Below are 17,871 nucleotides of genomic sequence, written 5' to 3' on the forward strand. Positions count from 1 at the left end.
CGTTTTGATTTTTACTGAACCACTGCACTGCCGGCACCGGATAGGCCGAAAATGAAGTGAAATAAAATGCCGGCCTCGGAAATGGAAAGGTCCCAGATGACGAATGTGAAAGTGTTATCAGTGGGACGGTGCTTCTTGTATCTATTCTGTCGGAATGAATCAATGGAAAGCCTGTTATTTTGCTGACTTAAGTGACTAAATTTGACGAAAAGCGTGAATTTTTGTGATAAATTCATTTTAACAAGACAGTAAAAAAATTTATCTGTAAGAAGGCAATAGTAACTGTTCAATGATTTCGGTAAACTATCAAAGTGCAAAACTTGGTGAAAGTTAGAATCAAATTGGTCACATTAAATCTGAAAACAGCGTTAAAAATAGGCTTTTAACACCCTAGGAAATAAAATGTGAAGCAAATCAACACATCGTCTCTGGCATATGCTAAAGTCAAACATTTTGTCACTTACTTCACCAGCATCTCAGCTGGTCATCAAAAAGGTATTAGCGGTTGCCGCCTGAGCTGATTCTAAATTCAACAAGAGCAAATCTAATATTTACCTGTGCCGAAACCATGCCCTCCTTCAACCGTCGCAGGTCGGTGTGGCTCCAGGCGCTGGTCGACCACGGTGTAATGTCGCGAAGGTCCTCGCCGAAGCGAAACTCCCGCAGTTGGTTTTTCAGAAATTTGCGAATGTTCCACGGCAGATCGTTGTGACTGTTTTGAGGCAGAGGGTGGGGGAAACAAAATGAGAAAAAAATTATTCGTTAATTCGAAGGCAACCAGGCGTCAGGATTGGCGTTGGTTGGGCTTACCCATCGATCAAAGGCACTTCCTTCAGCACTTTCCGCACGATTTCCATCCGTTCTTCCAGCTGGATTGCTAAACATGTCGAGATTTGATGCACCAGTAGCGTCCAAAAGAAAAGACCACACAGAAGGAAGCCTTCGATGGGCTTCCGACGACGCATGACCCCCACCCAGCAGCGCCCACCCCGTCGTCCGGTGGTGGTCGTTGGCTGCGCTGGAGGTGGCGGTGGCGACGACGGCGACGGTGGTAGCGGCGGATGCTGTGGGACTAGTCGTCGTGATCTCCGCCAGCAATGCCTCACTGCAGTAGAACCCAGGCGGTGGGTCGGTATTGCAGCTTCTGCCGTTGATGGTTTTACCTTGATGACACTCGGAATGGTTCCGGTTGAATCGAGAGCTGGTTTAATTGGATCTGAAAAGGTAGAGGAGAGAAACAGGACAATTAGAATCGTCCGAGAAATTGTTTAGCATTTTGTCATAAAGACGAAACAATCCTGTTAAGCTTTATAAGATGCGATTCAAAAGTTATTTTATTTCAAAGTCAAAACCTGACTGCCACTAAGGAATCAGATCAGAGGAAATATAATCAACTTTATGTACATACAATTAGTTCAAGTTGGTCTTCAGTAATGATCCCTGAAACATAATAGTTATGTATTCCAAGTTGGTGTTAATCCAGTAACTAGAGACCATTATATGTACCAAGAGAATTAACGAAAGCCGACAGAATTATATGCAAAGTTGTTTGCTAAAATTTGTGATATTGCTGTCCTATTCCAGCACTTAGTCTAACAATGATGAATGATGCACCAGCACTAGTAATATGTAACCAGCTTACTGTGATTACCTTTTGATGCTCGGCGGTAAACATTAATCCGTACGGCTTTGTTCAATCAGCAAACTAATTATTGATGCTATTTTGGTAGGTTGGGTTTACTGCTAATGGATTTAGGTGTCCCTATAACGTTTCATTTGAGTAAATTTCAAATAGAACAACATTCGCTTCAATTAAACTGAAAAGATTCAATCGAAGCATAAGATTTAAATTCAACATTTAAATAAAGACCATCAACACCATATAGTAAACATTAATTTGAAATTGAGAACCAGATGAGAGAAGTAATCGCTTCCAGTCACTGCACATGGCATATTCACTTCTTTAGATATTAAAACGAACCATAAAAACACTGTTCGTATCATCTTACTACCTTCCATGTAGACGCCCAGTCATGTTATGTCTAGTTCAATCCAAAAGTAGATTTGTTCCGCAGGCGCTTCTGCCTAAGTGAAGAAATCGAAGTCATTCCATACTCCGCATCAGGCATAGCCGAAACCACATCCCCACATGCTTGGGAGGAGCAAAAAAATGGCTCCAATGATACATACATACTTTCCGGCCATCCGGTCAGTAGAAAGTCCGGGGAAGTTACCGCACGTATTACAAAACCACCAGTTCTTTTTGATCTTTCTTTTTCCGTTTCATTCCAACACCAACCACCGCCTATATTCTTTCATCTGCAATCTTTCGCTTACTCCCGGTCTCACACGGAAGCAAAAAAGACATTCCTGATCATCGTGCAACACCGATTTCATTTCCACTTCTAAGTAGAATCAGAACTTTAAGGCAGCTTCCGTAGGATGACTGTTGGGAAGGCTCCATCCAAGGGATTCAAAAATCACAAAGAATATAACATCACAAATATTTTTGTTGGATAGTAGCTTATCCAACTGCTATACGGCAATAAAAGTGGAAAAATGTTCATTGGGAAAAAATTTTCATTAAATGTATGCAAATATAACTATTATTGAAGCTCAAATATCACCGACAGAATTTGCTTTACCGTCACCGTAAAGGAATTTACGCACACCTTGCATTCACTTGATGTAGCTAATCAGCTGAGCCGGATTTTGTAGATCTTCTTTTACTGGTAAAGGTAACACTAATTCACTGTCTAAGACTTAACGACGATAAGATGGTTCCATGAATACTTGACCGGAAGAAAGCAACGTGTTATTAAAAATGGTGTCCCCTCAGAGCTTTAAGCTGCGACGTTAGGAGTACCGCAAGGCAATACTTTGGAACCACTTCTTGTCCATTCGCAATTGGCAATGCCCTCTTGTCAGTTAATGCCAATGGAGATGTGAAGCTGTTTTATCCAGTGAGGAAGGAGCATTACTGTATGCATATGCTGTTAAAATCTGTCTATTTTACACAACAAATTCAACAGAAAGAGCATCAAAATAATGAGTAGCATTAAGACTGAAGAGTTTATCTAGATGTAGGATCTGCTTTCAATGACTACTAACACATGACTAACTATCACATATGCGCTAATGGAACGTCAAATGTTTGCACAGGTTATTAGTTGCACGGAAAGCACAAAAGTCGGAAACGTAAACAAACCGAATAAGGGTCGGTTTTCCAATGCTAGTACAGCGAAGAAACCCCTTCACTCGGCTTGTTTAGCAGAATGTCGTCGTGGTCGGGCTACCTTTTGGCATTCGTCCATAACTTCCGGTTTTCGGAAATCAAGATACATCGTTGCAAAAGTCTATGAATAAGGTATAGTTCTGGCAAATTGCTTAAAAAATAGTACAGTTATAGGCATTTACGTGAAGACTAAAATGTTGTCAAAGGTGGGACATGTTGAACAAATAGGGCTACCTCTGAAAATCCAAGAAATACGCATTGAAATGCTGTACTTAGACATGAAAAAATGAAGTCTGTGAAAAACAGCCATAGCTAGCTATGCGTATTTTGCATGATTTATTCGTCCAAACTCCAATAATACCAACAAGCTTTAGAATCACTATTTGGAACTGGTACAACCTAGGAGCAGGCGTGCGGCGCAATATTATTTATATTTATATATATCATTGTATTTGTATTTGTATTTGTATTTGTATTTGTATTTGTATTTGTATTTGTATTTGTATTTGTATTTGTATTTGTATTTGTATTTGTATTTGTATTTGTATTTGTATTTGTATTTGTATTTGTATTTGTATTTGTATTTGTATTTGTTATTAATGTATTCTTGGTTTATTTTTGTTTGATTCATCTTTGACATTATCTACATGAATATGAAACTTAAATCTAGAATAAAACTATTGCAGCACCCTGGACCTTAATAGGCTTCTACTAAAGATGCGTAAAGAAACGCATCCAAAGTCAAAAAATTATTCGACCAGCGTAAAGATACATTAATTCATTAAAACCGTACATATTCCATTGGAATCTGGTTGTCAGTAAATTCGCTGAGCGAAGTTGTCTACGTGAAGCTTGTATTAAGGATAGCAAAGCCAGGGCATCAATTTCATTGCTGAGGAATTGCTTGTTGAATCTTTCGACGACTTTCTAATGCCTCCAAATCCAAAAGCTGGCATCGGTCTACGTAGCTGGATAGGTTTTTAGGTAAATGCCCGGGTATATGTCTCAGGACGATACGAACAAATCTTCGTTGACCACGTTGTATTCCCTAGCTTTTCCACAGAGGTTATGAGGATTCCAGATGATACAGGCAAAAAAGACTTTATAAACGGCTTTAAGACTTGACGACCCTTCTTTATCAACAGATTTTGCAGTCGGTTATTAAAAAGTACAGACTCTAGCAGCACCGTCTAGCTAAGATTCGAACATAGGGATGACAGGCATTTTCAAATATTTGTCGAAAAAATATGCAGTACAATACCCTCAAGCAACGGGGATCTGTGAAATCTCGAAGAATTTTGGGATGAACCCAAGGTATTTCGAAGCTCTAGCGATGACAGCAGTGTAATGTTGATTGAACGTGAGCTTGTTATCCAATAGTACTCTAAGATTGCAGATCTGATCGGCGCGTTCGAGCCGGAGTGGCTCGTGCTGGTTCAAGCAGTCGTCTCCATTCAATTCGATTGGGCCACTCGTCGTCAATTTCCCAGTCATCTCAGAAGTCGCAAATCGCTTTCGATCTAGTCGAGCCATCCTGCACGTGGAACCCCTCTGTTCCTGATGCCGGTGGGGTTGTTGATGAGAGCTATTTTCGTCGCATTGTCGTCCGGCATCCTTACGACGTGTCTGAACCACCGTAGCCTACCGACTTTTCCCAGATGTACGATGGGAATCTCTCCAAGCAGTGCCTCTAGCTCGTGAATAATACACCTTCACCACTCTGCGATCTTAGTTTGTACTCCGTCAAATATTGTCTGCAGCACTTTTCGCTCGAACACGGCAAGGGCGCGTAGGTCCTCCGTCGGTTTCAACTCCGGCAAGAACCACCGATCAAATAATGTTTTTATATATAGTCAGCTTCGTACGGCGGCGGTCATAACTTCTTAATCGTAGCGTTCTGCGTCGCAATGTTTCTTGCTAGGTGTTGACTACCTTTGGTAAAAATTGTGCCTCTCGTTTCGGTCGATACCCGCTCAAGAGTGATGTTGAACAACATGCAGGATAAGCCGTCACTTTGGTTCAACCCTCGCTATGATTCGACGGGACTCGAGAGTGTCTCCGAGATGCGCACGATACACATACTTGATCCATTGTAACTCTGATCAGTTCCCTCAGTTTACGCGGTAAACTGTATTCTGGCATGATTTATTACATGAGTGGTCTCGATCGACTGCCGTTTTAACGGGAAACTAGCAGTCATTAACTTTTCGTCGGAAAGCCCAATTTCGGAAGCAGTTTTTGGGCCCAAAAGCGGGATTCTGTTTATAAAAATGTAAATACTGCTTTCTTCTTGCGAATATGAACACAGCGAATATATTTTCATGAACAGAATTTTGGTTTCAAACAAAAAAACTGCTTTTGAAATTGGCAGAATCGATGACGACTAATTTCACCTTAAAAGCAATAAAGGTGTGATTCGTGCACACGTTGTACAACACGGTGTTCATCGAAGAACTGCTTCCACCTGAAGACCATCTCGCAGGGGCTCCGTAGCCGTAAGGTTACCGCGTCTGCTTTGACAAGCGAGTGGTCATGGGTTCGAATCTTAGTAGAATCAAGCCATTCGATGTTAAGTGACTTTAGCACGGGTTTAATCTCAGGTCCCTCATTTACCCTTCCTTCATGCTGAATTCTACATTTACCCACTGAAGCCTCTTGACAGTGCAAAAGTCCCTCCTATAGTTAAGTGTACTGGCCAGAGGAACGAATGAGTCCTCACCAGAGACGGCTATAATATGGGATAGTACTGGCATCGAGGAATAAGTGAGTAAAGTAGACCAAGCTTCGAAGGAAGGGTAAACCCCAATACACACAAGCACGCATAAAATTTAATAAGCATATCGCTCACTCAATAGCGATTATTGCAAAATTATATCAAAAAGAAATGCAGTGCAGGTCATACAGCAAAGACTCGGGCGATATCACAATAGTTCAACTATACTGGTCGCAGTGATGAGTCCACAGATGAAAAAAAGACCCTTTCGCACCCGTTTGTGATTAGATTCCCTCTCTTATCCCTATCACGTATCACATGTCAGGTTTCAGTGTGTAATATCTTAACTGCAGCTGTAAAAGCTGTTCGTTTGGTTTTGCGCGAGAAACAGAAGGAGGGAATTATTTTTGGGAAGTTATAAATACTGAAATTTTTCCGGTTTTTAAATTCAAATGGGGCTGGAGGGGCCTGCAGAATTCTCTAGCTACGCCAATGAATACAAGACGATTAGCAAAGGTCTCAGGTTACTGCCTTGTGGAACACCAGAAGTATTATTGAATGCACGTGAAGCTGTGTAATTCAGCTTGACTCGTAAAGTACGGCCTGTAAGATATGAGCTCAACCATGAAAACAGTCTATCAGATACACCCAGTCTAGAGAGCTTGTGGAAGAATATTCAATTATCTACTGCATTGAAAGCGGCCTTAATATTTACCCAGTGTGAATTTGATTTCCAGCTTCCATCTGTGAGATGCAGATACTAATGAAATCCATCAAGTTAGTCGCCACAGAATGACCCGGCATAAAATTATGCTGGCCTACTGATATTTAGTTTTCGAGGCTGTTCATAATTTTGCCACTAACGATGATTTCAAAGAGCTTTAACCCAGCGAAAAGACTGGTGATGCCTCCGTAGTTTCTCACAAAGTTCCTTTAAATACAGGAAATATACTGGATTGTTTCCATAACGTTTGAAACTTCCGTTGCTCAAACGATTTGGCAAAAATCCGACTGAAAGGCACGGCAAGAGCAGTAGCGCAGCATCAGAAAATACCATCGGGACCAGATGAGCACGAGTTCTTCAATTTCTTTGCACCAGAAGTAACCACATCGGGAATGATGTTGAAAATGTCCAGAACAACATGGTATATTCACTGATGTGCACAGGAGAAAAATGATCAGCAAACAATTCACAAGATTCGGTAATTACATGATTACAGAATAGCAGAGGATATACTCGTCAATGCTCGTGCTCGTAATTATTTATCATTACAAAGTCTCACAGTTCTTCATATTTTAATTTATGTTTGGATAAATCAATTTAAATTTAGTAAGTTCGTAATAAGCAAGTAATTTTTATATGATTTCATTGTCAAATTTTACTCGGGAAGGCACGTAGAGAGAAGAATGTTTTTTTTTCTGTGTTTAGGAGGTTGAGAAATCTAGGAAAAATGTATGGAAAATTTATATCTACTCACTTATCACTAATTTTTACTAATTACTTTTTATTGTTTTTGTAACGAAAATTCTCATTATGCAAGAAACAAAACTCTTTTTTTCGTTTGAATATGTCTTCTCTCTTTGTCAGTTCCTCTCACGTTGTCCCCCAACTACTGGTAAATATGTCTTCTTCTCGATAATCCCTATAAATCGACACAAAGCCTTTTTTACGTTTTTGAACCTCCCTCTTTTTAAAAGCCACCGTATTCTTCCTTTCAGAAATAAAACAACTTGTGCAACTTTCATATATATAGAAGAAGATGTTTTGGAGATAAACGATGCTGTCGATGATCCTAGACTATTTGTCAAAAACCTGCTAAACTTTGAGATTGGTCGTTTCAAGCTATCCAGTGTTCAGTCGGTGCAGATAATGCACTGCAGGCAATTGCATAAAATATCGGTTGACAAAGGGAACAGTGTATAATCACCAACCGATTGGTTTCGGGTGACTTTCAACAGATTTTCTTTACCTAGCTTATCTTTAGCTTTTGCCTAGAATCATACCATTTGTGTCACTGGTTGTAAATTGGATTGATATGGACATCCTGGTTTAAGGAAACCCGCGTGTTGCCGAGAGCTACGCGCGCGAATTTGATGAACCTTCCGTCCTTCCTACCTTCCTCTGTGAAGCTAAGTGCTTCATCCCTCAAAAATGGATGGAGCATTATACGCTCGGCCGTTAATAAGTGTATATCAAAGTATTGCCACGATGAAGAATTTGGCCAAGTGTCGAAGAGCGCGAAATAAGTTGACCACCAAAAGCGCCAGAAGGAGGACAGAGATCGTGAAGAGGTAGAACAATTATTCCTGAAAGGATACACACCGAAATATGATATATATTCAGACGAGGTGGAAAACCTGGTCACAAATGAAGCGGTATAACAGAAGGAGATGGAACCGAAGTTAACCTAGGAATGCCTGCAAATAATAATAGCGAGCTCTCGATCCCGAAGCGATTCGCCGAGATATCGCTCAGCTGAAGAATAATGGAGAGCCGCCATTGGCGTAGCTAGGAAATTTCCCTGGAGGAGGCCTAGGGGGTGTCTTCCAAACAATTTTTGATTATGATCTTGTTTCTCTGGCTGTCATCGATAGCACAAGGTTTTGTAGGGAAATACCAGGCGGGCTTGATGAGGGTCCGCGCAATTACCAGAAACTTTGGGAGTACAACCTGTCCGCGCGTCACATCTGTATTGATTTCAAAGCAACATACGATACAGTCGATCGAGACCGGCTATGGCAGATAATGCACGAACACGGTTTTCCGAGCAGAGCTACATTGGAGAGAGTGTTGTGTTTCGTGTGCATCTCGGAGATACTTTCGAGTTACTTTGAGACGCGGCGAAAGTGGGAAAAGGTTACGGCTTGTTTTGCATGCTATTCAACATCGCACTTGAAGGGGTGATCCGACGAAATCGGAATCTAGGACGAGTGTTCTAAACATAAATGCGGCCAAGACCAAACACTCAAAGGAACCAAACGCGTGCGTCTCGCGGACGGAAACTGTTGATGACGACGAACTATAAGTGACAGATGGGTTCGTGTATTTGGGATTGCTGGTGCACACGGACAACAACACCAGTAAGGGGATCTAGTTACGCATTTAAGCGGGAAATTAGGCTTCCTTAGCCCTTCGCAAAACGCTACGCATACGCAATGTTCGAGCGGAAGGTACTGCGAACGATATTTGGCGGAGTACAAACTGAAAGCGGAGAGCAACGGAGACGTGTGACAGTCAGTAGGCTACAGTGCGACGAAAATAGTTCTCTTTAACAACTGCACCAGCATCAGGGACAGGGAGGCTCAACGTGCAAGATGGCTCGACCACGTTGAAAGTGATTTGCGACTTCTGTGACTGGGAAATTTGCGACGAGTGGCCCAAGATGTAGTTAAATGGAGACGAACACTTGAAACAGCATGAGCCGGAGTGGCTACTAAGCCACTGACGACGACGACAACCACGCTTTTATGATGCCTAGTGAAAAATAAAATATCTGCACAGCGGGAACATATACACTGAGTTTTTTTCCGGTTTCCAATGCCAATAAGGAAAATTTCTGGAAGGGGCCTGCAGAATTCTGGAGGGGGCGTGGTACCCCAGGCACCCCCTCTAGCTACGCCAATGAGAGCCGCCGGAAAAGACTGACGCCCGGCAGAACTCTACAAAAATGCCAAAAAAAACACTAGAAACAGCACTTCGCTTGATAATTTCAAGGATTTAGGAGGTGGAGAAACTATCGGAGATGTGAATTGAAGGTGTGGTTTGTCCCAGGTACAAGGTGCTCTCCCAAATTTTGTTACGTCATCTACCTCCAACAGCAAAAGAATTCGTAGAGCAGTACTACGCGGGCTTTGTGGAACCCGTGTTACTGCATATCAAATTTTCTCTCTTCGACAAATGTCGGGGGTACATCGTGCCCACGCATCGTATTTTCGTGAATTTTAAAGCAGCATACGATACAGTCAAACGCGAACAGCTATGGCATGATGCATAGGATAATGCATAGGAACGCTTTGCTGAACAAACTGACGCAATTGATTGCATCCTTTTCCTTGTCTGGATATTTCTGTGGGTTCCAGTTTGATTCTATCATGGATGTTCTCCCAAGTTTATTCTCCGAGACTCCTTACGATGGTTTCGGACGAATAAAGTTTGATGCAGAACCTGTTCTTGCTAAACTGTTCAATTCCTTCAATGCCACAATGAAAAGGCTAGTATAGAGTTATTTCGTTCCTACTGGCCATTTGTCTAAGAGAAAGAATTACCTCAATAGAGCTAAATGCGCAGTGCTCTCGTCTCTTATAATCAAAAAAGAGAAAGAATTCATTCTCATACAGGCTTAGATTTACATGTAAAAGCTTTAAGCGCATTGAGAATTGCTTGGCTGGCTAATGCAAACAATTAAGAGTCCCCTCAAATTAAACGTTTTATGTTCAGAAAGATAGTCTATAGGAGAAAAATAAACATCAAAATGATTTAAAGCAAAATAAAATACAATTGAATTAATTAACCGAGCTTCAAAAGTCACTCCAAATATGGAACCTACTACAAGGCTCAAAAATTTTCTTACAAAAATCAAAGATTTTCAGTCCTATTAAATCTTTTCACTCTAGCCTGCAGAGCATGAGTTCAATAGATAAGACTTTTTAATTTTAATTGAAAGCATATCCCGTTTCAATATGATTATGTTTTGCACCGGATAAAACGAAGCCCCGAGCTTTGTCCTTTATTCCGTGCCGAAGGTTGCCAGCCAGCTGAACTTTTCTCGGTCATCCTATTTCCATCCGATTGTGCTTAAGTTTATGTTCACACACACACACACTCACATGCATAAATGCAGATCAAATGGAAACTGGTGGGCGTATTGATGCTCGACCGATAGGGATCGTTTTCTGCACAGTTGGGTGCATTTTCTTCACGTGAAACCGACCCCTTTGATTCCGGTGCACCCAGCACCGGTCAAAGTTCATTGTATCGTGTGAAGAATTGCAGTGCAGGCTTAAAGAAACAGAAGAAAAATTAGACCCTAGTGCTGCTGCAGTTCAGAGCAGGGGAGCAAACCTTACAGACAGGGCAGGGCAGGGCAGAGAGTCTGTTTGTCAGATGCTTGCTGCAGCACTAGGATCAACAAAACACTGATTGCGTTTGCCTTCTGCAGGTCTCGAACGAATATTCCATTCCACAGTATGGAGATTAGAAAACGATATCTGCCGCTAAGCTATGCTGTGATTGTCTTTTGCTATTTTAATGATAAGAATCAAACAGGGTAGCAGCATTCAACCGCAAAGAGATACGAAATAAATAAATGACTGTTTCAGGTATCTGATGTCAGCATTTTGCTGGAAATGTTCGGAGCGAGGAAAATCAACTTTTTTTTGTTGTTGTTTCATACATTCTAGGAAGTGGGGAACGAGGAAAGACATTTATGACAAAATATATCCGATAGGAAACACACTCACTAGCTTGCTATCAATAAATGTGAACTATAAATGGGAAAAGCTGCTTTTTTCAAATCGGATCATACACTTGAGGTAGAACCGGGTGAGTTTGGATTACCGGATGAAGCACGCTGGGATATTGATATCAAGGATAGGTATGTAAGCCCGCATAACGATGAAGATGATGTCGAATGAATTTATTTTGCGGAACGTAAACAATTTGCATTTGCGATCATCGAACAATATCCGGTTGGCATCCTGGTTTGACAACCAATCAATTATTTGTTTGTTCAATGCATTTTAAATTTGTTATTGTTTAGTTTGGAAATTATTAGAACTTTCTTCGTTAGCAAAGATTCCTTCTTTATGAATTCTAAACAGGTTTTTGCTACTGATTATAAAAACGCACTTAGCCTTACCATCTCAAGTGATGTTCAATGCCGTGCGGATGAAAAAAAATCATTCAATGTATGAAATGAAAGCAACCCAATCGCTACTGTGTGAGTCTTGCTACCATTGCGCAACCACCAATTTTTGCACGTTTCCTTAGGCGGTGAAAGCAAATATTCTTCGCTCTTGCACCGTTGCTTTTGCTAGATGGCACGAATCAAATTGCCCTGCAATGAATGGCGGGCATGCAGGCAAGTGGGGCACCCGGCTAGGAGGACACATTTTCTCCGAATGTGCATCGTCGAATGTGCGCGCCTCGAATCGAGTCCAGGCGGTCGTGTGCACTACGTGGCACTGCACTGCCGCACTACCGACCGGAGTATGGCAGAGGCAGCTCGTACCTACTATGGCAGTCGGGCAGGATCAGGAAATGGAATCACTTCAACAAATGGAGTTTTGATAGAGATGGGTGATAAAAATATCAATTTTGGGCGCCATGAATATGCAATCTGCTGCCACTGGCAGAGGAAAAACAGCTTTTTTTGTGTGGCAAAATCATGCAGTGTCGGAATGGACAAAAATGTCGCTCGGTTTTCTCAATTGGGAGTTTATGGTACCTGATTGTATGTTCAAAGTAACAAAAATGGATATCGGTAGTTTAGTGGAACGTCCCAGAGAAAATTGGTTTTGCATGGTTTGATGTCGAAACGATAAAAAGTTAGTAATAACTTAATAACTTTGTTTGTCGGAAGTTTTGAGATAGGCATTACAAAGAGAAGTTTTAACGAACTTTTCCTTGCAGTGACAGCTCCTAGACCGTTACCGTAATTGGTTGTTTGAATCTTTCGAAAATTCAACGCTGTCGCTAGCATATATGAATATCAATTTTCTAAACTCTAACGCAGGATGTTCGAACCAACCCAATTAGCAGTAAATTAATTTTCCCGCTGCTTTCAAAAACAGCAAACAGCAACTTGCTCAATATATTAGCCAAATAAAACCGTTCTGTTTAGGAAAGCCCACATTCTGTATGTAAATTTTTAAGTCTCATAATCTCGGACCCTTCTCAGTTGGTCGGAATTGCAGAACACAAGAAAAAACGAACTTTATGCTGCGTTGGCGGGTCCATAGGAACCCAGCGGAAGGCGGAAGCCACTTTCTGTGCGTATAAGTATATGTATGCATGGGAACTATCTTCATCCCGCGGCAGAGTAAAGTTGGCGGCAGCTGGAAAGCTTTCATTTTCAATTTCATAAACAATTTACTGCTTTGAAAGGGAGAATCTTCGCCGCCTTTTTGTGTGCAACGCCTCGCCGCCCGAATGCCACCGCGCCCCGCTCTGATTGCAAAAGCCCTTTCAACCCCGTGGATGTGGTTAGGCAGCGAGTCAACCAACCAACCAACCAACGAGCCCGAACGTATAGTAGGTAGTAGTCAAAGTGTAATAAAACCGAATGAAACGGCTCTCGAACGGAGGATATAGCTCGAGGCTGGGCTCAGTCCAACAACCAGAAGTGGGAACATATTTTCCCAATAAAAAACTGCGCACTGCACGGATTGTTGTCTGAGTAAAGCCTGCTTCCTTCTCCTTGGTGGAAGGCATTTTATGTGCAATACAGAGCAGCAAAAAAAGAAAGAGATCTCCTATAAAAATTGTTTGGCTTCAGGTCATTTCCCTTCCACGATGGACCTCTTCAGTTGGCCTGGATGAACAAAAAAAAAACGAGAGAGTGAAAGATGTGTTGCAGCACTTTAACAGTAGGGATCAAAACGGCTGTGTGCGAGGCTAGGGATGCGAAAAAATCGTGTTCAACTTCGGGGAAGTTTTGCAACTTTCAATTCGCTCGAAGGCAATGCAAGAGTGCAAGCGCAGGGTTCCGAACTGGCAGTTTTTTTGCCGGTATGGAAGGTTAACTGAATTAAAATTACTCGTTTATTTGTTTTGTGCTTGCAGTACTTTTCCGTAACAACTTTTTTACTTCGTCGTAGTAAGATTAAAATAGCGACGAGACACGCCTGAGATGAACCAGAAACAAGGTAAGGATAATATAATTTGACCGTGGAAATTACGTTTTAAGTTTTTGTCAGCCCTCCGTCCATTTTTTAATGTGTAAAAACAAAACACCTTGCGTCTCCTTTCCATGAATTTCTGGATAATTCCAAGGATTCGGGAGGAGTAGAACTCTGGTCAATGCCCGTTCTAGGTTCTAGGCGTGTTTTATTATGTCGTCTATCCCTAATAGTAGGACAATACCAGGCCGGGTTTATGGAGGCCCCTGCTACTATCGATTGAATTTTCATTCCCTGTCTCCAAAAATGTCACGAGTACAACGTGCCCAAGCATCACATTTCGGTGGATTTCAGGGCAGCATACGATACAGTCGAGCGCGAATAGCTATGGCAAGATAATGCATGAGTGCGTGTTTTGGGGGCACTCTCGAGTCCTTTCGAATCGCGTGTAGGATGGATGTTATTCAACATTGTGATTGAAGGTGCGGTTCAACCAGCGGACATCGAAACGAGAGGAACGCTCGTCGGTAAAAGTAGCCAACTCTTAGCCTTCGCAAACGACCTTGACATCATCATTAGAAATATTGCGACGGCTAAGGCAACCTACGGCTGACTAAAACGGAGGATAAGAGGATAATGCGTCAAAAACCAAATATGTGGCATGAAAAGACGTTTGACGACTTTACAGTGAAATCTGCTCTTTTCAAGAATCTCATTGGCTCTAAGAATAGAGTGATTCAACGTGCTTCGACCAGGTTGAAGCCGACTAGCGTTTGTCGAGATGCTAAACGAGTTTGCGACGAGTAGCCCAGAACCGAGCACAGTGGAGAGATATTCTTGATACAGCACAAGCAACCTTGGTTCTATGTTGCTAGAACGAACGAAAGTGTAAAATGTACCTAACAAGGAAAACTAATATTCAAAATTAACCAAGGTTCGATTGAGGAACCTAAACCGTGAATCAGTTGAGAAAATTAATACGAAATAGCCAATGAATATACGCAAAATGAGGATAAGATGACAAGGAAAAATACGGAACATCAATACAAATTTGGCTATGAAAACTAGCGTTGCATTCAACGCTACAGCTATATTGAAAAAATGCCGAATCATTTCGAAGTCATTTCATTGGATGTAGCCTATGGATTGTCTAAAGTACTAATTGAGGTCTTGAACAAGTGGCACAGTTTCTTATTTACCAGAGAGTAATCTCGCTGAAATGAGGCCACTGCTGACACAAGGTGCTAAAATATTGGAACTTTTGCACTTTATTCGTCGAAAATGGTTAAAAAATAAAAATTTCACTTTTAATACCTCGAAACAGTATACCTCGTTCGCTAAGGGGCCCGAAAGTTTAAAAAAAAGTTAGATTTTAAGCAAACCTTGATATCTACATGATGTGATATTCCCCAAATTTGCAATGAAACAACTAACAAATGGCATGGCTCTGTAAAATAGAAGAACAGAACATCCAAGTGGAGTAAGAAGTTTTTTGGCGGCCATCTTGGATTTGGTCGCCATATTTGATTTTACAAAAAAATCGCCGTTTTCACCATGAGTCCCTCAACCGATTTTCATTTTAAGACCACCATTGGATAGCTGTGAGAAAATACTATAAGAAATATTTATAAAATTAAACAAAACAACCACGTATCTGTAGCAAGGTTCACAATTTTCATATAGCTATTGTGACATTTTCAAAATTTGCTATGAAATAAACAACAAACGACACAGTATTGTAAACAGGAAGAGTAGGACTTTCAAAAGAAGTGAAAACAAAATTGAAGGGCATCTTGGATTTGGCAGCCATGTTGGATTTTATCAATAATTCGCCGTTTTCGGATAAACTTCAGTTTTCAGAATTAAATAAAATGCGTTATATAGTTTTGGCCTGTGGATGTTTGACTTTCAGGATGTTTCAGGTTTAAAGAAGAGCTGAAGTACCTCAAATCAGTACAAAAATGTCTCCACTCTATCAGAACGTTAGAGGACTACATCAAAATTTAACAATATAATGAGATAGTAAAACGGAAAAACACCGAGATGAAACGAGTCATAAAGCTCGCGAACATCACTAATTTCGTTAACGTTAACATGGTCAAACAAGAAAGTAGGGCACGGGAGGGTATTTTCGGTCCATTAAGCGATTGAATCTATTTTTTCGGCCTACAGGCTAGTTCTAGTGGAATAACAGGTGGTTTTGATGTTCTTTGGATGAAAAATCGTAGATTGCTTACAGTCTTGAGAAAATAGTTATAACATATTAAAATTGTATGTCGGCAAAGTATTTCTGTTGGTGAAAGAAGAGGCAAACAGGCTGAATTTAGAAACCTGCTGAAAATACCCTCCGATACCCTACCTGATACCTGTATAAAATTATCGCGGAGTTGATAATTTAATCGGTTATTCTGAAGTTTTGCGAGTCACTAATTTATAGCCATTTTTACAACAATATCGTTGTCCGCAGGGATGGTTCAATCACTTCAATCAATTTTGATTCATTTGACACTACCGTCTCAGCCGAGCAAAATTTGACAAAGTTATGTATGAGACATTTGTAGAACTCGTTATTATTTACAATTTTGCAGAATAAAGTGTTGCTAAAATTTTTGTAGTTACGGCGCTACAATGCTAGTACCTCTTTAGTAACTAAATGAACGTTCATTTAGTTACTAGTGAGATACTAGCATTGTAGCACCGTAACTACAAAAGATAGTGCAACACTTTATTCAGCAAAATTGTAGATCTAGTTATTATCTACAAATGTCCCATACATCAATTTGTCAAATTTTGCTCGGTGAGGACGCTACTGTCAAATGAATATAAATTGAGTCAAAGTGATCGAACCAACCCTGGTTGTCCGTTGTATTATCATTGTATTTCTTGGATACAGCACGGATATTTGAAGCAGACATCAGTAGTTACAAACTTCATTGCAAGAACTAGGGTGCCAATGAAATGGGATTTTAACGGGACAACCTGCAAATTGCCAGCAAAAAACCCTTTGCAAAATTTTAGCTAAATCTGATAGAATTATTTTATAACCCAATCAGCGTTGCCAACCTTCCAGATTTGTCTGGATTTTCCAGACTTTTTGATGCCTAATCAGACAAAAAAAGACGTTTTCCAAACATTGTCTTCCATTGGAGCAAATGGCAGCCAGACTTTTCCAGACACTTTTATTCTCGTTTTCCAGATTTTCATAAAAACCGGTTGGTAACGCTGAACCCAATACTGCAGCTGTAGCGCGCTTTTCCAACACAGATATCCAATTCGCCAAGGCTCAATCGTCTCGTCGTAAAGAATTTGCGATCTTTTGGGACAAGGTACATTTGTCAGTTTTTCTGGCCCACTTCCCTAACACAGAGATCCAAAGGGTCTAGGTTTAATCGCGGTGTTCAGAAATGTTTTTGAGACGAAGAGACGTTGTCATTTGTTCTGCTCTACTTCCCAAGCACAGATATTAAATTGGTCTGGGTTCAATCGTCGCACAGAATCTTCGACCCGTTGGGACGGGGAGATTTTGTCACTTTTCTTTCTAAATCACGTTAAAACCATGATGACCAGATTTTCCGATCGATTAGCGCAAAAATATTGAAAATCAATCGGAAAATCGGCAAGCTATAAGCGCTCAAAATCTTTCATTTTTTTCGTGACGCTCAAATTTTTCGATTATTTGGAATAACACCCTCTTGTCCATCTAGAAATCCTAGTTTCGTGATTGGTTGTTGTAAATGACGTCATCAGAGTAGCAATGCGTTTTCACGCTTCTGCTTATAACTCAGTCAATTCCTAATAGATTTCTAAGCTATTTACACCAGTAGATCGGAAAATCGAATTGGAAAATATATAAAACTATTGATTTTCAATGCGCGCCATTAAAAAATTGAAAATAACTGTAACTCGGTGGCTGGAATAATTTACAAATATTTTCAAATAAGTTTTGATACAATTCAGAAACCAACGACAAAGTTGATGGAAAATTCCATTTAATTCTACTATAACAAAGTTACAAGAGAATTAAATGTAAACCTACCCTTTCTCGTTGATTGCCTATTGGTATGATAATTCCTTATTGTGATGT

The 17,871-nt window shown here is 40.7% G+C and overlaps 1 protein-coding gene across 1 annotated transcript in view; it reads right to left on the bottom strand.

Moving 5' to 3' along the window:
- Window positions 1-965, bottom strand: part of LOC128742832 (dipeptidase 1) — a 39,946-nt gene extending 38,981 nt beyond the window's left edge. The window contains exons 1-2 of the mRNA XM_053839310.1: window positions 811-965; window positions 556-712 (exon numbers count right to left, since the gene is read on the bottom strand). Of these exons, the coding sequence (XP_053695285.1) occupies window positions 556-712; window positions 811-965 (312 nt within the window). The remainder of the gene's footprint in view (window positions 1-555; window positions 713-810) is intronic.
- Window positions 966-17,871: the final 16,906 nt, after the last annotated feature.

The sequence above is a fragment of the Sabethes cyaneus genome, chromosome 3 (genome assembly GCF_943734655.1).
Source record: "Sabethes cyaneus chromosome 3, idSabCyanKW18_F2, whole genome shotgun sequence".
Taxonomy (NCBI): domain Eukaryota; kingdom Metazoa; phylum Arthropoda; class Insecta; order Diptera; family Culicidae; genus Sabethes; species Sabethes cyaneus.